At 46.1% G+C, this 19,774-nt stretch overlaps 4 protein-coding genes across 4 annotated transcripts; 1 reads left to right on the forward strand and 3 right to left on the reverse strand.

Moving 5' to 3' along the window:
* The first annotated feature begins 3,950 nt into the window (after positions 1-3,950).
* LOC117836467 (uncharacterized) lies at positions 3,951-6,766 on the forward strand. Its single transcript, XM_034715901.2, has 3 exons — positions 3,951-4,547; positions 5,257-5,724; positions 5,833-6,766. The coding sequence occupies exons 1-3, from the start codon at positions 4,248-4,250 to the stop codon at positions 6,595-6,597; spliced, it is 1,533 nt and encodes a 510-aa protein (XP_034571792.1). The 5' UTR covers positions 3,951-4,247; the 3' UTR covers positions 6,598-6,766.
* Positions 6,767-7,196: 430 nt separating this feature from the next.
* LOC117836468 (SKP1-like protein 13) lies at positions 7,197-8,655 on the reverse strand. The gene is made up of 2 exons (XM_034715902.2): positions 7,816-8,655; positions 7,197-7,662 (listed from the first exon to the last, which is right to left on the reverse strand). The coding sequence occupies exons 1-2, from the start codon at positions 8,344-8,346 to the stop codon at positions 7,486-7,488; spliced, it is 708 nt and encodes a 235-aa protein (XP_034571793.1). The 5' UTR covers positions 8,347-8,655; the 3' UTR covers positions 7,197-7,485.
* A 3,002-nt stretch (positions 8,656-11,657) lies between these two features.
* LOC117839438 (uncharacterized) lies at positions 11,658-12,849 on the reverse strand. The gene is made up of 2 exons (XM_034719774.2): positions 12,577-12,849; positions 11,658-12,447 (listed from the first exon to the last, which is right to left on the reverse strand). The coding sequence occupies exons 1-2, from the start codon at positions 12,674-12,676 to the stop codon at positions 11,954-11,956; spliced, it is 594 nt and encodes a 197-aa protein (XP_034575665.1). The 5' UTR covers positions 12,677-12,849; the 3' UTR covers positions 11,658-11,953.
* Positions 12,850-14,597: 1,748 nt separating this feature from the next.
* LOC117836774 (uncharacterized) lies at positions 14,598-15,707 on the reverse strand. The gene is made up of 2 exons (XM_034716267.2): positions 15,497-15,707; positions 14,598-15,402 (listed from the first exon to the last, which is right to left on the reverse strand). Exons 1-2 carry the CDS (start codon positions 15,594-15,596, stop codon positions 14,777-14,779), a joined length of 726 nt encoding a protein of 241 aa, XP_034572158.1. The 5' UTR covers positions 15,597-15,707; the 3' UTR covers positions 14,598-14,776.
* Positions 15,708-19,774: the final 4,067 nt, after the last annotated feature.

A 19,774-nucleotide genomic window follows, 5' to 3' on the forward strand; every position in this document is an offset into this window, starting at 1 on the left:
GACACAAAATGGTTGCATTCTAAGAATAATGCTATATTTTCTATCTACAACACTCCTAATAATGTTGTAGAACCTGGTAATAGGGGTACCGCTGCATCTGCCCTTGACAGTGAAGTAAGTACTGGCCCTTACATTTATCCCTTACATTTATTGATCTGCATCTGGCTCGTGCGTTAACGGGAACGTTGCTTTTTTATGGTTATGCTATACTGATTAATTCCCTCAGCATTTAAGATTATATTCTGCATGGTGCTGACAATAATGCACTTATCTTGTGGATTCAGGGGAGGTCACATCCAATGCCTGACATCTAGAATATGCCTGCCAATTTTCCATTTTTCTCATATGGTTTTTGTGGCTGATTTTTGTTCCATTTTGTGGTTGAACCTGCTGTTGACAATTTCAATGGCAAGTAGACCAGTTGCAGTCGCAACAGAGCTGAAGAACATGGAGTTTGAATATCACAGCCACATGGTCCAGCTTCCTGCTTTTTGGTAAGATGATGCTTGATTCTTATAAAAAAAATGCAGTCCACTGCTTTCTTTATTTTGTTTCTTTTTTCCATTGCGTTCTTCCTCTATTGCTTAATGGAATGCAATGGTTTCCTGACTCTGTTCTTGCCTGCAGACCTTGATGACACTCTGTACCTTCTGAGCCCCTGTATATCAGGCTGCCATGCGAGAAGAACATTAAGGTTAGCCCAAAGCACATTGCTCCATTCACATTGAGTCGACAGAGATGATGTGTGTTGAACATGGCGTGGAAGTGTTTGGCTAAAAGTATTTCTTTTTGCACCTTGTTAAGAAGCAATGCGTCTGGGCAGGCAGGCCCTTGATGATGAAGTGCTCAACAACATGTTTTTCATGAGTCATACACATGTATGTGCTTCTTTGCCTACCTGATATTCAACTTGGCTATCCCCATCCCATATACTTCATATTTCCTCTTTGATTTGGGCAGGCAGCTTGAACTTTTATTAGCTCATTATCTTTGCTTTTACTTACACTTGTTTCTTCGCAGTATAAAAAATGAATATGCTAATTTCTGCAATGTTTTAGTTGAGCTGCAGTCCTTGACATATTCCCTGCCCTCTTTCTATTTGATGTGTCATTTTTACATTATTACTGTACTTTTAAGGATCGCAAATAAAATATGATTGAAGCCTGTTTTGCTGATTCATATGTTTATTCGCACAACATGTGATTAATGAAATGTTTGGACAAGAGCAAATGACCATTAATCAAAGATGCAGGTATAATTTCTTAGTTATATTGTAGAAAACTTGTGGCCATCATATACTCATGGTTATAATCTCGAAGCTATGTCTTAGCGAAAGGCAAAGCATTGATACTTCTCCCTTTGATTTTTCCTACTAGATCTTCATCAATTGGTTGAAGATTTAGGAGTTCCAAGAACTATTTGATGGAGTGTCATAACAAGATTTACTTATATTTTTTTTGGCACTGCTGTATAGGCAGGCATGCTATGTGGGGCTGCACTTAAGACGCTAAGTTTGCTCATGGTCATTTGGAAAAGCTGATTGGGAGGCTGAAGTAAGTGGACCACTCAGAATGAACACTTATAGGAAACTTCATAGGAAGTGTTCATGACTTATTTGATGTATATGAACGGATTCTTGACTTAGTCACCTCTGTTTAGATACATTGCCACTAACATCACGATCCACAAAGTACTGTGTGTTAGATTGATCCAAATGTGATCCAAATGTGATGTGATGTGCATTCTTTCAAAGGTTTTCTGGTTAAATTTTACTTTTTGGCTGATCCAAATGGGATGTGATGTGCATTCTTTCAAAGTTTTTGTTAAACTACTTTCTACCTGATCCAAATCGGATGTGGTGTGCATTCTTTCAAAGGTTTTTGGATAAAACTGCTTGCCCTCCATGCCATGGATTTGTAATTATGTGCATGATATGTTATTCTTGATTGTGGTTGAATGTATGTATGAATACACAAGCTTAACCGTTATCGTACCTAACTTTGTTTAATACAGTAACTACGTTTTTAGATTAAATATATCTTTAAATTTATTTTCACACTATTATTATCTTGTTGGATACTCTATGTTTTGCAATATAAATATTTAGCTGTTCGTGGCAACGCACGGGCACGATCCTAGTAAACCCTTGCAAGTGATATAGTGATAGTAAGCGGAACACAGAGGAAAAAGCTAGCAATGGGTTCCTTTCCCTCAAATACCACGTATATGATCCGTAGTGATTTGTAACTATCCAACAATGCTGCGATGTAGCGTACGTCTCAAAGTTTTCAAAAGCCTGAACTTTATGCGGTTTTTTAAGGTACTCCTACCGTCCCAAAATAAATGCACTTCTAGATTTTGGATGAAGTGATCAATATTAGTGAAAAATGACATATATACCCATTGCACTTTGGAAGGAGAGAAAGTAGAAAAATAACTGGAATTAGGTGCTCCTATTTTTAGATGTGCATTTATTTTGGGATAAATTTTGAGCTCTAGAAATATACTTATTACGGGATGGAGGGAGTACTCTGACTTTACTCCTGACCCAGAGTGAAGTGGGCCGTGCTCACTTGGGCCTGGACCACTAGATTTTGCACGCACCGCACTTTTTCCTTAGCTGTCGAAGAAGCATTAGAATATGGAGGAAAGCCGACCGACCAGCAGCCCGGCCGAGCGGGGCCGCGGCGCCGGGCTGCCGGCAAAAGTGCGCGTCGGGCAGCCCGATCCACCACGGTTCTTTTACTGCTCCGCAAGGCCTACGCTACGCAGCCCGTGACCACGGCGGCGTTGCCAGGCAGTTCTTTTTTGGGCAAATAGCGTTGCTGGGCAGTTGGAACAGGAACCCACCTTGGAACTGCGAGTCTGCAATCCCTCGTTCGTCGCTTGTGCAGGACTGGATGGATTCGGAGGGATACACATCAAAGTTCGGATAGTATTATTTACCATATTTTTATTTTAATTTGATACGAATATGAATTATATCGAATATGAATACAAAACGAATAGTTTGAATTTGGATTCGCATTCCGATACTTACTCGATTTGGAACATAGCATCGTATCGAGTATCAATTTGCTTTATTGATGATTTTATAGTAGATAAAAAAATCATGCTATAAGTAGGGAGTAAATTATAAGGATAGCAATAGATAGCTTATTGAAATAATATATTTATTAATAAATATTTCAATAATTAAATATATATCAAATGAATATCATTTAAATAAATAATTCCATAAATATATAAATTATTTAATAAGAAAATAAGTACATTAATACATATAATATAATTTATTCATTAAATAAAAATAGGATAATGTATTTAAAATTAATATGATTAGCCACATTAAAATTAATTAAAAATTATCATTATTCACTATATATCAGAGACTAAAATAATTAGTCATTTGTCAAATAGATAACTTTTTAATATTGAAATGGTGTACACAATTACTTTGTTAGTAATATTAAAGTTAACATCATTTATCATTAGTAATTAGTCATAGAAATAAGTTTTAGATGATTTCATGAGGTCTTTTACTCTTTGTGGATATGGATAGGATCGGATATTTCACATTTTCGTCGAATACGAATCTTTAATTGGATAAAGAAAAATATTGAAATCGAATTCGGATATATCCATTTAACATTCATATTAAAATCGAATACGAATATCCATATTAATGTTTCAGACGGATACGAATACGGATAATTCAGATTTACATGCATCCATGTCCATCAATACGCAGGACGCCGAAATCGTGATGTATACTCTCTTGGTAAAGAGTAATCTGCGAAGAGGGAGGCAAAGGTGTGCGTAGAAGTTTCAGATAGCAGGCAGCATAAATCAAAAGCACGGTATCGAATACAAGGCCTGATCGTGATTTCCCACAGCTCCTGAAGAAAAGAACCTGCATTCTCTCCATGGCCCCCTCTCGTCTACTACTGCCTCGAGCCCAAATGCCGACAGGGCACGTTACAGTATGAGACAGAAAACCAAAAACAGAAAGCAAAAGCGAAAGGCCAAAGACACCAAAAGGGAAAGGCAGGCGAGAATAAGGCCCCGTGAAGGAAACGAAGAAAAAGGCGGGAAGCACCTGCGCCGGCCAGCTTCCTCGAGCAGTCAATCTTCTTGTTCGCCTTCCCAGAATTAGCGAGGGCTTTGTGTTCTTGCTTGTCTTCCAGCGCCACTCCACTTGTCAGTTGTCACTGAGGCCTCGCGAGCGGAGGGCCGCCGGGCACTCCATGGCCTCTTCTTCGTCGTCCTCGTCCTCATCTTCCAACCCGTCGTCACCACAGCCCCCACCTCTGCTGCTGCCGCCGCCGGAGCCTGTGCCGCCTCCACCGCTGCTGCCGGAGGCCATGCCCCTGCCCAGGCCGAGCCCCACCGTCGCCGACGGCGTCCGCGGCCTGCTCAGATCCGGCGAGGCGCTCATCCGCGCCGTGTTCCGGGGTGGCTCCGCCCACCGGCGCCCTCATCTGCAGCACCAGCAGCATCACCTTCACCACCAGCAGCCGCAGCAGCAGCAGCATCACCACCGCCCTGTATGTTCCCCACCGCCATCTTTCTTGGGAATTTCATGATCCGTGAAACGGAGTACTGTGATTGGTGATTAGCATTGATGATTGCTCCCTAATGTTCATCATGCCACCTCCCGGCATTTTGATAGTGATGATTTTGTTCGTCTGACCATGAGCTAAACGTGACATCTGCACTGACAATTTGACATGGTTTATATTCCCCTACCTATTCATAGTTACTGCTACACTTGTAGTGTGATCTATGCCCATTTCAGAAGCAAAATATCTCCTTTGTTCACTATTGCAATTCATAAAATTCAGTAGGCGAGTTTATAGAATTTTAGAACTGACAAACTGCAAGTTGCATGTTTGGCTGTACATAACCATCAAGTGTTCACTGTCCATGCTAACACTATCAAATTCTGAAGTTATCTCAGCTTTGCATTGGTTTGTTTGCAGTTTTTTCTTGATGGTTGAAGAAAGTAGTATAATTTTAGAGTTTTCTTTAAGAACCTACTATGTATCTTTGAAATTAGATCAGATGAACCATATATCACGTTTGAAATACATCTGTTGAGTGAATTGGAACCGTGAATAAGTCATTGCTTTTTTAAGGATAAATCTTTCATAACTAGCACTCAACAAACACCACCAGTTACTCCGACTGATCACACCATCCTCTGTGATCTGTACAATTAATTCAGAATTGGCTCACAAATATTCATGACTGCAGGCTGATATCATGAAGCGCTTGCAACGTGAAACATTTTCTGATGTCATGAAGTTCAAGGAGAGACACGATCAGTTAGATCACTTCCTATCCCAATATAAAAGTGGCAAGGGGTTCGAGTTCCTGCATCTCCCTATCCAAGTGAAAATAGCACTTGATGCGGTTGGGGCACTGTTTCTTGTCGATGGTAATGAATTTGAACAAGCAAAAGCAACCCTTGACACGGCTGGGAAAAGGACAGGCCTCAGCTCAAGGTTCATCTTTGAATCCAAGACCAGGGGCAAAGACACCATTGCTGCAGAGCTCTCAACCAGGCTCGGAGCAGGCGGTGTTCATCTTGGGGAGGCTACAGGGAGGCCTGTAGAGCTCACTAGACTGCAATACAACGCCCGGATCAACAAATGGCTGTCAATGATCCTAGTTCCATTTGGAGCCCAATGCAACAACTTTTTGCATAGTTCAAGCATTCAGGTAATGTGCCTCTTACATTCTGCTGGAAGAATGTGGTTCAGTTGTTACTTCCATTGGACAAACATTGACCATGTAACTTAACTGACAAAACCACGAAATTGTTTTCAGAATCTGCGGACCCAGGCCTCTTTTGATGGTCCGCCTTCATTTTTAGAACATCACCACTGCGCTGCCGGTTTGAGAATCAAAGGATCCAAATTCACCGCATCCTTTGCCGAGCTAATCTTCGGTTCAGGAGGACTAGACAGCGGGGGTGGAGGGACTAACCGCATGACAACATTTGGGCAAGTGTCCTGGAAACCAGCCGACGATGTGAAGCTCAGTTTCTCAGGGCTTTGGCAGGTCCGTTCGTTGTCGCCCCGGTTCAACAATCTCGGAATCCTTGCTATTCCACTAGGCAGCATGAAACAAGAAAACCCCACCGCAACAGCTACAGAAGAACAGACGGAACTGAGTGTGAAGTTCCAACGCCATGCTGGTGGCACTGCCACTTCACACACCGTTGAATCAACAGTGGCAGTGCACGGTGCCTCTCCCGCAGCGCATTTAGGGCGGTCAATCGCGCTGATGTTGGACTGTGAGCTCTATGAAACTCTCAAGACAGAAGGCTGGTTTCAGGTGGAGAGTCCCAAGCATGGACCGGTGCGCTGGGGCTTCTCCTTGTCTGACATCCCGGAGAATGAACTTGGGTGGGGTGTGAGGGTGGGTGGCACGGCTGAAGGGAAGACGTACCATCTGCAGCACCTGGACCTGGAAGGGTACCTCAACTTCAACCTTGGCAAGGGCGCAAGGCTGCAGCCAGGACTTGTGTATGCCAAAATGGGGGAAAAGATGACACCTGCGTTGTTTCTGCGGTCTTCATGGTTCATGTGATCTTCATCCTCGCAGTATATTTATTTCTGGGTGTGAGAGCTGTCTTCTGCTCTGCCTTCTTCGTCTTGTTAATCACTTGTTAACTGCTGCAATATAGTTGCAGCTAATAACCATTTTGACTTATAGCCTTGAATTATATTGAAATTTACCAATCTTGTGCTGTTACCAATTTCTTTTGTGTGATTTTTGTCCAATGATGATTTTACTTGTTCTACTACATGTCAAAGAAATCATAATACTTTCTACAGCTTTCACTAATTTCCTATGCATCGTGTGATCCTCAACATTGAAGTTCCTATTATCGTTCCAAGCAATAGAAACAAATGTAGAAGAATCAAGGCGGCAGGTGGCCAGGATAGGACCCTAACAACGGCTGAACGCCGTCCACCAACTCGACCAGTCATTGTCACAGGTTCATATCATGATATACACACTTTTTTTTTTCATGTAAAGTAAGCCCCAAGTCATGATTCTGCAACTAAAGTGGCCGCTGAACATGAGGAAGGTCTGCATCGTCATCATATCTAACATTCAACTGACAACAACGTGCAAGAAGCAGCCAGCAAGCTAACGCAAAATTAAAAACTTAACTGAACAAGTTTTGCAATTACTAGCACGGTAACTTCTGCCAATTAGAAAGTAATACCTTCAACTGAGGACAATGTGCAAGAAGCATACCGATTTCTGCTCATAAGAACCAGTTAAAAGAAACTATCCACCGATCCACAATTCACACCAAAATTTGCAGTTCCAGAAGCTCGATTCACCATCAGCCTTTCACAAACTCATCTACCTACGATCTGCCTACTTGACATCAGACTTGAGTGATAATTTCTTCAGATAACCACCAAGAACATTCGAATCAAGGTAAGGAACAGGACACACAATTCAATCCTCGAATGCCCAGGCGTTCTCCCTCCTGACCTCGGCCTCCTGCTCCGGCGTGTAGTCGTTCTCGATGTCCAGGGCGTCCCGGATCTCCTCGGGCGTCTTGCCCCTCATCTTGTCGGCCACAGCCGTGCAGCCCAAGTCGAGCAGGTCCTCGATGCCCAGGTAGTTGGCAGCCTGCAGCGCAAACCCGCACATTTGTAAATAAATTGCACAAGATTCAGACAAATTCGGAAGGAACGCGTATCAATTTCGTTTCTTGATCAAGAAACACTCTCCGTTTGGCGAAGAGCAAGGAACAGAAAGGCATCAGCCGGTGCGGTTACTCACGAGGATGACGGCGAAGAGGGCGGAGTTGTCGGGGAGGTCGGCGATGAACTTCTTGTCCCACGCCTCGAGGCCGTGCGGGTCGGGGCCGGGGTCGGTGACGGGCCTGATGGCGTGTGTGCCTCGCGGGAATTCGATGGGGAACGGCGGGAACGGGTCGCGCAGCCTCGCCGCGGAGGCCACGGGGTCGTAGTGCGGCGCGTGGCGCTCGCAGTACGCCACCACCAGGCGGAGGACGCCGGCGTCGACGCCCTTGACGGGGACGCGCCCCTCCGCGCAGCCGTCCTCCATCATGTGGAGGATCGCCGTAGACATCCGCGCCGCGGAGCGGGAGAGGCGCACCTCCGTGCCGCAGTCCGTCACCAGGACTAGGTCGCCGCCGCCGCCGCCGGAGCCTTCCGCCCCTCCCGCCGCCTGCTGTTCCGTCGTCTCCCCGTCAGCGGTGGCGGCGGCGGAGTCGACGGTGGGGTCTTCTTCCGGGGGCGCGGGGCGCTTGCCGTCTCGCTTGTCGGCGGCGGTGGCCGGGGGAGCCATGGATTGCGGCGGGGGTTTCTGTTTCTCGGCGTGGGGTTTTGGGGGTTTCGTGTTCTGGCGAATTTGTGGAAGGAAGCAAGAGGAACCGGTTGGGGTTTATGGGCGGCTTGGTTTTTTCCCCCCTCTGATGCGGCGTGGTTCGAGCGCGTTTGATTCGGTCCCGACTCGGCTCCCGGTCTGGTACGGTTTGCGCAATGTGGTTAGGCTGGGCCTCCTGTCCGAGACGGTTTCAGCTCCAGTACAACACACACAGGCGCGTGTGGAAACGTCTGCATTGTAACACAACTGCGTAGTGCAATGCAGGTCAGTTTGGTAGGACTCCGGCTCCTATCAAAACAATTCCGGCTCTGATTTTTTTGGTGGAGTGGTTTCTCTAGTGGAGCTAGGTGTTTTAGAAAACGGTGGTAAAATGGCTTTTCAATAGCAATATGAGTAATTTTATGATCAATTAATACTTGGAGGGGGAGGAGAAGCCGGTGAAGCCAATTTTTTTCTCCTCCTTAGTGTAAGCCGTTTTGTGGCTTCTCCCGGCTTCAGCGGTGGAGCTGTTTTGAAGTTGCCCATTTGGTAGGGCTTCACCAAAAACCAGTAGAGAAGCCTTTTGAGAAGCCCTCCCTACCAAACAGGGTCCGTAGTTTCAGTACCTCCTCATGATATTGATATTTGATTCTAAGGGGGTGTTTCCACAGATTAAAGTCTAGTTCCTGTCACATCGAATGCTTAGATACTAAATAGAAGGACTAAACATGAGCCAATTATAAAACCAATTGCACATATGGAGGCTAATTCGCGAGACGAACCTATTAAGCCTAATTAGTCTACGATTTGACAATGTGATGCTATAGTAAATATGTGCTAATCATGAATTAATTAGGTTTAATAGATTCGTCTCTCGAATTAGCCTCCATTTGTGCAATTAGTTTTGTAAATAGTCTATATTTAATATTCCTAATTAGTATTTAAATATTTGATGTGACCGGGACTAAACTTTAATCCGTGGAACCAAACACCCCTTGAGAGCTAAGAAGGCTGCAGTTGAATGCTTGCAGTCTTGCAGATGATAGTCGTCGGTGCAGGTGTTCGGTCCGTTTGTAACTTTGTATGGATTTTCAGAAGGCAAACATTCCAGGTGCCAGGAGGTAATCTTAAGGCGTCACTCAGTGACCATTTCCCTATCTTCTTCGTTCTAAATTTGTTAGATGGGTATTCCTTTCGAGGCATGTGTTAACACACATAAAAACAGAGGGCATTACCTTCCAAAACACAAAGATCATTAACATAACTGTATCTTGGCATCCTGCAGTGGCAAGTACCAGAAACTAAAGCCTGTGATCTTGCATGTTTCCACTTCCTTTAATTGTATGGTTTTTTTAATAATGGAAGACAATATTTCGACTTCAGACAGACCACCAACATTACAAAGGGGCACATATTTCAAAAGTATTAGAAGATATAATGTACCAAAGGAAAATAATAAAATATAAGAAAAAGAAAAACTCAAAATCTATAACAGCTACTTAGTAATCTCCATATACATCTTGTTCATTAACCGACTTCTCCTCAGCAGGTGAAATCAAAACCAAAGCATGAGCCAATCTACCAATAGGGAAGAGAAGCAACTCCATCTGCTGATTGACGCTCTGACCATAAAATCAGGACCGCAACAAAAGCATCCACACTTCTACTAACATAGGTAGTGGGGATAAGCAAGATACCATTAGTTGTTGAAGACTTCAAGTTGGGCAACCACAGTACCTGCACGAAGTACACCACCACTCAAAATCTCCAAAACAACGGTGGAGGCCTCCACCGAGAAAACAACGATGGTCGCTGCCGCCGCTGCCTGCTAGGACCAAGTTTTCACCTGGAGACTTAGTGATGGGGTGGGTTTGAAACAAAGTGATGGCACCCTCAAGAAGGAAAACGGCACCCAAAGGTGTCGTCGCCACTGAAACCGGCTAAGGCCAGCATGACTTTCACCATCGCACCCTAGCCTACTGTCGGCCATACATCTACGGGCCCACCGGCAGGTTTGGACAGTCCTACAATATAGGGCTGTATACCGAGACGTGTCAGACATGGAGACTATGGTGCAGGACGGCATGGTCTATGTGGAGGACAAGAACTAGTTGAGGATTAGGAAACTACTCGTAGTAATTAGAGTAGGACTCTCTAGTTGAATTCGACTAGTACTCTTGTAAAACAACCGACCTGTAATCCTGCCCCCGCCCCCGGCAATATAAGGTGAAGCAGGGACCCCCTCCAAACATCATCAATCAATACAATCCAACCAATACACAGGACGTAGGGTATTATGCGACATAAGCGGTTCGAACCTGTCTAAATCGTGTATTCGAGTTCACCTTCGAGTTTTTAATCTTCGATGATCCCCACGCATAAAAACACTACCTCGGGTACCCCCCTCGGTAGGTTGCCGGGTCTAAACACCAACACCCACCACAACACAGCCCAAAAGGTCGACGAAATGCGTCCCATACCACACCATCACCGATCATTGGAGGCCGAAGCACCTTAAACCTGATGTTGACAAAGTACGTCCCATACCACACACGCCACACGACGAGGTCCTAAGAACCTATTGCAAGCATGACGTTCGTGAATGTAATTACCAGAGTCCACGCTGCGACATCGGCAACCAACCAGCCATCCTCCCCTGGTAAGGTTGAGCAGATCCATTCGCACGACCACCGCACCAACCAAGCGAAGAATCAGGATGAGCCGCCACGACACCGTACGTGGAGAGAGCAACCAACCCCACTGCAAGCAAGGATGTCGGTGCCAGATCCACACGAAGCAGATCTGAGCACCTGATGACCAGCGCCACGAGGGGGAGCTGTGCTTCAGCGCCTGCAACGTACCAGCTCTCCCGGCAGGCCCTGGTTGCCGCACCTTCAGCACATTGCTTCGTGCCCCTTTCAGCGTGTGGAGAAGACGGCGACGGCAGCGGCAAGCCGCCCACCGTTGACCACGCCCACGAGCGGCCACCAACACATCCTTCTGTCGTAGATCTGGTTCGAGGGTCGCCGGATCCGATCTCATCAGTGTTGGATCTGCGGCGTCTTCGCACCGTTCCGGCTCGATGCGTGAGGCGTGCTCTGGTCGAGATGCCTTGCCGTCACCTTCCTCACCAGCCGCAAGGAGAGGAGGAAGAGGGCGAGGGGCTGGAGGCGGCGGCGCGAGGGAGCCCCCGGTCGCCTTGCAGAAGTGACGTGGGGGCAAGTCTTAGTTATTAGTTTAATTGTATGGTATATCAACAAAGAATGTTGTATATAACAAGGAGCGGTAAGATATGCTTTTAGATGTGTATGTGTTATGATTACCCCCTAAAGTAAACCATGGATTCCTTTGCGTAAACAGTAATTAACGTTCTGAATGTATGTACACACATCACTACATCAGTATCTCATACTGCCTTTGGCTCCTGTGGCATCTTAGTGATCTCTGACTGCACTGAATACTGATGGCATGCACCGAACCACATCCCCGATCTTGCTTTATTTGCAGAGGTGCTTATTGCTTCCATGTTGTCACTGTACAGTATAAACACATATCTTGATGATCCGCGCGCCGGTGGTTGCTCCGCCCCTCAGTCGTTCTTGGCTTGGCCGCCGCCGGGCTTGTTCTTGGCGCCGAACGCCACGAGCCAGAGGAGGACGACGGCGAGCAGGACGTTCAGCACCACCTGCCGGTTCCTGCTCAGGCCCCTGGCGAGCCGCAGCACCGGGTGCTGCTCCTCCCGCCGCGCCGCCACGCGCCCGATGTTCCAGCCGCCGCCGCCGCCGCCGTCGCCGTCCCCGATCTCGCATTCTCCTTGCAGCGCGTCCTCGTACATCTCCGCCGCCGGGTGCTGCCCGCTGCTGCTCCCGGCGCCTCCTCCGGCGGGGGGGCGCGGCACCTGGACGTAGAGCATGCCCTTGTCGAGCTGGACCTTGATCTCCGCCGCATCGCAGCCGGCGGGGAGGTCGAACCGCTTGGTGAAGTGGCACCACTGCCGGCCGCCCCCGTCGACGGCGCGCTCGCCGCTGACCTTGAGGCTCCCCGCCGGCTCCACCTGCACCTTCAGGTGCTCCTTGCCGAACCCTGCATCCACGACGACGACGACGACGGCAACATGGATGCCATGCCACCGTCCATCATCAGCTGACATCCGTGCGAGTAAAAGGGAAAAAAACACTAGCCAATTGACAACGGTTGCCGGTCGCCGTGTACCTGTGACGTCGACGACGAGCGTGTCGAACTCGCCCCCGTGAACCCACTCGCTGTGCGGATCGATCTCGGCGAGGACGCGAGGCCGACGCACCGCTTCCATTTCCTCCTCCTCTTGCTCGATTTCGCTGTGCTGGCTCGTCGCTTGGATGAGAGACAAGCTGCGCACAGCGGCAAAGGTTATATAGACGCGGGGTTTGCATTGGGGTAGTAAAACAATTGGGGCGTGAGATGTAAGGCATGCCTCCGCCTATATCACCGGCCTATCGATCGGGGAAGAAGATGAAGGAAAGCAAAGGATACCTGACCCGGGCAGCATGCCCATCGATGGGGCCTGCTGTTGGGTAACAGGGGTCTCACATGCATTGCTTCTGTGTAGTGCACTCGGATTTTGCTTCACCTGGACGCTAATGCGTTGATGCATATTCATATTTCTCTTGATATAAATTCCAGTTTTTTAATCACCTGGAAAGGAAAGTCTGGGGTAGGGGACAAGAGATTCTTGGAAGATGATGATAAAAAAGGTGCCTGAACAGGAATCCTGAAATCCAATGAAGCCCAACAATTTCTTACGTATTTATTTGTTCAGAAAGTACTACATAATTACTATCGATTTGCAGTGGATAACATGCTGAAAATTTTAGATACAAAACCATAATACAGATTTGTTCAAACATTAGTTAGTTGCCTCACAAATTTGTGAATTCGTCGATAATTACCTCAGGACTTTGGGTTGCAACTCATGTTTATTCAGGTAATACATGTCGATACTGTTTATTCAGGTTTGCATCGAAATTCATCTTAATAAACCTAAAGAAATTCAAGATAATCCAAAGATACAAAAGACAAACATGTCATTTAAATGAATAAATAGTCAAACCCATAAGAACTCCAAAAAAAATATATTTCTCATCCCTCAAGTATTATTGCAAAAGTGTAACATGCATCCCTCATATTTTATTTGGTGCAAATCAACCCCTTAATTACTAAACCAGTGCATTATCATCCCCACCTTATTTTAGTGATGGTTTAGTGTCACATAAAATTGATTTAGGCTATGTAATCATCATACTAATCACTACTTAGCTATGTCTAATGTTGAGTCAATCGCTATAATAGTTCAACGTGCTTCGGTTCTGTTAATTTTTTCGATAAAATTTTTATGTGGTAGCTAATTTAGAGGATTTGTTAAATTTTTTGTAGGTTTTATTTATATCTTCAAATCAGCATATTACATATCTATTAGTGATTAGTCAAATAATTATATGGCATAAACCACTATTAGATGCTACAAAACTATTGTTAAACTAAGGTGGCCATGAAAAATGCATCGATTTAATTAGTTAAGGTTTTAATTTGCACCAAATGGAATATGAGGGATGAATGTTACACTTTTGCAATACTTGAGAGATTAAAAATACACTTTTGTCCTAAGAACTCTAATACCACTCAAATAACTCACTTTGGAAGTGATATCACAATTAAGTTCATTGGTTCCGACCTGAGCATTTTAGGTTCGCCGAGCCCGCTGAGATTTGTTGTCGAACTGTGCTTTTTAGTGAAAACTAAATCCAAAAAATATGAAATTAAAGGGCCTCTGGTTTAGTGGTTAGAGCACCTTAGCAGCATCCAGCAGGTCTGGATTCGCCTGCCTGTGGAGCGAATCGAACGGATCTGGAATAAAAATTATATAAAAAATAGGTTGAAGCTTCACCTACTGACTTCGGTAGAAAATTTTTTTCAAAAAATTGGGTCAACCCAAGTCCACCCAAACAATTTATTTTCTTATTTTGCTACTAAAAAGAACCAGAAGCACGAGCCCAGCCCGAAAAGTAGGCCCATAGGATGTTCTTGGGCACAAATTTTCGCTCCGAGACAAACCACACTATTTTCAGTTTGTTAGATTTTTTATAATGAAATATGGATGTCCATACTCACATTTTTGGCTAATTATGTTTTTAGAGATAAGAGACGTGCCTATCAAATCTCAAATTTAATAATCAACCTTTTTCAGCAAGCTCATCTTGGAAACACGAAATAAATCCTTTTTGTTCACTCAGCATTTGACACATCACACACATCAATACATAAGAGTCTGTCATGCATGCGACCGGCATGTTCATCAGGCTTCGCACTCATATCACTAGCCTGCTGGCGAGGAGGAAATACCATGGAATATTGCACGCACTCAATTCCTCGCCGTTCATGGCCAAAGGCTGTACTTGACATAGATGCCGAGGCTGATCAGGACGAGCACCACGCCAAGCACGGTGGTCGCCATCTTCCTCCGGCCATGGAGGAAGCCGTAGTCTTGGCGCGACGGCGAAGCGGGCGTCAACACCTCCCCTGCCCCACTCGCGGCGTCGTCACGGCCGCCGTCATCTTTCGCGGAGCTCGTCACGCGCTGCCTCATTTCTTGCTTCTGCACCGCTTCCTCTTTCTTCTCCCCCTCGTCGTCCGCTCCTCCCCCTCGTGCGGCACGCCCATCACCGTCTTGCTGATGTTGCGCAGCGCGGCCGGCGGCGTCTTTCTGGTCTTGGGCGCTGGCAGCGGCTGCGGGCTTCACCGCCGCCGGCGGGGACGGGTCCTGTTGTCCGGCGGCGGCGCCGGCCTCGACCCGGACGGGTTCGGGCGCGACGCCGGGCATGGTGACTCGGACGACGCCGTCCAAGAACCTGGCGTGGATGGCCTTGACGTCGCAGTCGTCGGGGACGCGGAGCTCGAGGCGGAAGCGGCTCCAGCGGTTGCCGGCGACGGGGCGCTCCCCGCGCACGATCAGGCGCCGGTGGCTGTGGACCATCTGCACCCGGACTTGCTCCTTGTTGTACCCTGTCAATGTCACGCTCAGCTCAAGATGGTGTATGGGAGAACGAGATGCGAGGATATGCAAAGCATGTGTGTCTATGGACACCGGCGTGCTTGCCTGCGGCGGAGAGGTCGATGGAGAGCGTGTGGGTCGCCGGCTCGCGGACCATGCTGTGCGGAGGCACGAAGTCCTCGAACACGCGGCCGTTGGAATCCATGGAGGATCAGCAGAGTGTACCGATCGACGACGAACGAACGGATCAACGAAATGATCAGTAGAGTAGAGCTGATGGTATGCAAGGTGCAGTTGATTGAATTGAAAACAAGGAAGATTGGTGACCGGGTATATATACACTAGGCATTCCTGGAGGATGATCGATCAGGAGCAGTGCCGACCGAGAGGAGGGATCGCTTGACGGGGAGGTAATTTCGCAGGTGGGGTTTGGGTAATTCCGGTGGGAGAATGAGGGCCGATAGCCCGATACCTTGTCCCTCGCACCGGACCACGTCTTCCCCAGGATCACGTATGCCTCCCTGCATCTGCAAGACTGAGACTGCCCGTCCACCGTCCACGGACGCTGAAGCACGGTGGTCGCACGCTGTCATTTCTCCCTCTCCCTCCCGGAGCACTGAGTAGTGCTTAGACTATAGAGAAGCAAAGCTATGGGCCTACGGCAGCCCAAAGTTTGAAGCCCGTATTGGCACCTACAAGGCCTGTTTAGGCCACGGTGCGTGTGAGTTCCGTCTTCATCTTCCTTACGGAAGAGGAAATTCGGCTTTCCTATGTGCTTCCGGAAGCCAGTTTCTTATATGACTTCCGGTGCTGCATGTGATGCTGCCCATACGATTTGCTACTGCTTCTCCTTTCTCTCCCTCTCGCTTTTGCTCGCTCGTGCCATCGCCGGCTACTTTGTCTGGCTCGCCCTAGCCGCCGAAGCCTTCAAATGGGTGGGAGGTGGGGGAGCGGCCGGCGGCGAGGTCGCCGCTCGCCGGGGCGGTGGTCGAGGTCGGCGGGGTTAGGGTTAGGTTTTCTAGGTTCCGGGGCTTCTAACGGCCAGCGGCCATAGAGGAGGAGGAGGAGGAGATTAACGGTGGCGGCAGCCCGGCGGCGGTAGTGGTTCGGCCAGTGGCGGAGTCGGCACGGGAGCACCACCGGCGAGCCGGGGTCGAACATTCGGTTGGCGGTGGCCAGCAACAAGGGTGAGGAAGTTCACCGGATTAGGAAGGTCGGCGATGGATGGTGGGTGGACGGCACGGCAACGCACCAGCCGCCAGCCGGGGCGACAGAGGCAGGCACGGGGACGGGGTGGAGGCACGTCGAGGAAGAAAGGGTCGGCGCTGAGGAGAAAAGGAGGAGGAGATGGGCCTAAGAGGCCGGAAGCTATGGAGCTTAACTGGCTTCCGTGCATAGTGGCGGATCTAGAATGTGAAGGTAGAGGAGCCTGGCATGGCACGACACTCATTTAGGATCGGGTGTGGCGCTAATTTTCACAGTCCAAAAAAATGAGCGGATAATAAAATGAATTAAATTTACACTAGAAAATGACGGGCAGCCCGATCCGAGCCCGACCTCAATTAGGCCCAATTTTGTTGGCCTGGTAGGGTTAATGGGCGAGCTTGGGTGGAGATTTTAGTCCAAAAGAAACTGGGCTTTTTGATGGCCCAGCTTGAGCCCGACCCAACCTGAGGTTTGCTCAGGTCTTTGCGCCAGGAGCCCCCAGAGAAATCAGTCTGCTCTTATATTACATAATCGAGCGCGGCAGCATCAATGCTCCCCTTCCTGCACCTCAAGGTGAGTTTGTTAACTAGTATAAAGATTTGTTTGTTTTAGTTCTTCAAGCTGCTTCCTCCTCCTACATCAATGCCAAGCATTGATCAGAGAATGCCACAACTTTTAGTCATTTAAGTTTTTATCCATAATTTCATCTCCTCTAGTTTTAGTTTTTATTGCATACTAAGTTGAGTTCAATGAGAGTATTATTCTGTCTTTATGATCTTTGTTTATTTATTCAACTGAAATTGAAATAAGATCCGATTATTTCTTGACAGTAGCTACAAAACAGGGCAGAGAGTTTCTTACTATTGGTCAAAAAGTGATTGAAATATGCTAAACATAGCCAGTTAATGCAATACATGTTTGACAAAAATCAAAAAAATTGCAATAATTACATGACATACTGTGTTTTCTCTAGATGGAAAATTTGACTAACTGGAACAAAAACATCGATTTTCTACTTAGATGCTCTCTTGTTGATGTGTCTTGAGCATACAATTGTGAAATGGTCCAGAACATCAAGACACTATTGCTGAAAACTAAAGCTATATTAGATGATGATTTTATTGAAAATTGGTTGCTTGAGAAGGAACAACAATCCACTTAGACATATTTTGAGGTATATACTAAAAAAATTTGAGTTACGGATTGCTCCGAATGTACCGAAAGATCTCTACTAATGGAATGAAGTAACATTTGCTATTATAGGCTTATGCATCTCCTGATAAATGCCTTCCGGAGTGCATTGGAGCCACCTCGGTGCTGCATGAAAATGATTTTCAAGAACGGTTCATGTTGTGATGAAATATCAAAAAAGAAATTAGATGAAATGATGTGCAGATTACAAGTTCAACATCAGAAATGTGATCTAGATGATCTTCTCAAAGCTAACAATAAGGCTATATGTCTGTTGAAAAATCGGCGCACCAACTTTAACACCGACTTCCTAGATGTGGCACCAAAGTACTATAATACCACTTCTTCTATGGACCCTTACCCATACTATTCCGAGGAGACCTTCACACTGACACCAACACGGAAGACCAACTCTCTATAGGGGAACTCAAACCTTTATTCACAACTCAACTTGATACAAGACTCATTTTTACTTTTTGTGTGGCTATCCTACCACTTTCTACTCATGCCATCCTAGGGCATGTCTTCATGGTGGCTACCTATGCCATCTTCAAGTGGCGTCTACTTGACTTCCTTGGCTTTCTTGCCACAGTACGGGGAGGGAAGTCACCCCTTATATATAGAGGACTCCATGGCTCATATGGTGTTTTCATGTGTCCATCTTCTGCACTCTTTTACAATTCTAGATTTTTTTCGTCCTTATCCATTTTCTAAATAAGTCCTATCATGCAAAATATCTAACTTCTAGAGTATTCCATATGAAGCATGGCTACCTAAATATCTAACTTCTACACTCTTCCTACTTTACCAGGATCTTATCTTCATGCATGGCAAAGTTAGTCTCTTGTTATCTCCACAACTTTCTAGAATGTTCCAAATACGCATTGCATATTTTAACATGTTCCCTCCAGGAATCCTCTGTAAGAGTTGTATGTATCCTGATCCGCAGCTAGAAATTGTAGCACTTTCAGCTGCCACTAACAATCAAAGCAACCTCTACATGCTCGGGGAAAGGTTTAGAGTGTTCGGAATTCTTGTGATCAAAGTGTGCGTTGGCAGCCGAAGTATACAATGTCAAGCATTGAAGCTCCTTACCAAGCTATCTAGGCTGCACGCTAACACAAAACTGATTTTGGATTTCGACAGGTTAGCTTGTATGCACGTATTGAAGATCTCAACAATTGCGACAGAACCAGTTGCTCTACTGATGAAGAATCTGCTTCGATCAAAGTACAACCATCTAAAAATATAATATTAAAGGATCATTTTGCCTACAATCTAGTTAAAGTTGTTGGTCCGGGAGAATTAAGGAGAGAAGCACCATTGAAGCGATCATACTAATAACATCAAAAGTTGAGCTGGTCCGGTCGCTCATAGGCACTCATTATTCTAAAGGCTGGAAGCAAGAGTAGGAACTTTCTTTTCAATATTATATCCAAGGCTATAAGTACTGCAATAGATGAAGAGCCTTTAGATGATTGTTAGCCCATGGTTGTAGGTACACTTGTGACGGGTGAAGATCTATATATTGCAACTGCTTCTTAGAGTGGACCCAATTTTTCTTGTCTGAGAATGTTACCTCTTATTAGTGATTACAAAGAATGTTGTGAAAAATTATGTTTGACTAAGATGTATAGACAATCAAATATAGTTTCTGCAATGAATTTTGTTTGCAATTTACATCCACAAGGAGGAGTCATGTACTAAAGTTTTGAGATCATGTTGAGATGTACAGTGGTTATGTTGTTGAGATGAGTGACATGCAAATTTTCCGTTAAGTTTCAGCTTTCAGTCATTTCTTTAGTATGGAAGATTAAGCTAGACTTTGTGGTTTGGTTATTAGGCTGTTGTATTTTTCCACTAGGTTCAGGTATTGTGCCAGACTGCCGGTTGGTCTTATTGCTATCTTGGATAGGTTATGATCTTTGTTCTTTAGCTGCACTTCTTCCGTTGTCTTCAAAGTTTCAGGTAGCATAGAGCATTGGA

The sequence above is a fragment of the Setaria viridis genome, chromosome 9, assembly GCF_005286985.2.
Source record: "Setaria viridis chromosome 9, Setaria_viridis_v4.0, whole genome shotgun sequence".
NCBI lineage: Eukaryota > Viridiplantae > Streptophyta > Magnoliopsida > Poales > Poaceae > Setaria > Setaria viridis.

Coding starts and splice junctions, on each gene's coding strand:
- LOC117836467 (XM_034715901.2), top strand. CDS start 4,248: ATGGCCTCTTCTTCGTCGTCCTCGTCCTCATCTTCCAACCCGTCGTCA. Junction 4,548..5,256: donor AGCAGCATCACCACCGCCCT/GTATGTTCCCCA, acceptor TCATGACTGCAG/GCTGATATCATGAAGCGCTT. Junction 5,725..5,832: donor TGCATAGTTCAAGCATTCAG/GTAATGTGCCTC, acceptor AATTGTTTTCAG/AATCTGCGGACCCAGGCCTC.
- LOC117836468 (XM_034715902.2), bottom strand. CDS start 8,346: ATGGCTCCCCCGGCCACCGCCGCCGACAAGCGAGACGGCAAGCGCCCC. Junction 7,663..7,815: donor CCCTCTTCGCCGTCATCCTC/GTGAGTAACCGC, acceptor TTTGCGCTGCAG/GCTGCCAACTACCTGGGCAT.
- LOC117839438 (XM_034719774.2), bottom strand. CDS start 12,676: ATGGAAGCGGTGCGTCGGCCTCGCGTCCTCGCCGAGATCGATCCGCAC. Junction 12,448..12,576: donor GCTCGTCGTCGACGTCACAG/GTACACGGCGAC, acceptor TCGTGGATGCAG/GGTTCGGCAAGGAGCACCTG.
- LOC117836774 (XM_034716267.2), bottom strand. CDS start 15,596: ATGGATTCCAACGGCCGCGTGTTCGAGGACTTCGTGCCTCCGCACAGC. Junction 15,403..15,496: donor CATCGACCTCTCCGCCGCAG/GCAAGCACGCCG, acceptor TGACATTGACAG/GGTACAACAAGGAGCAAGTC.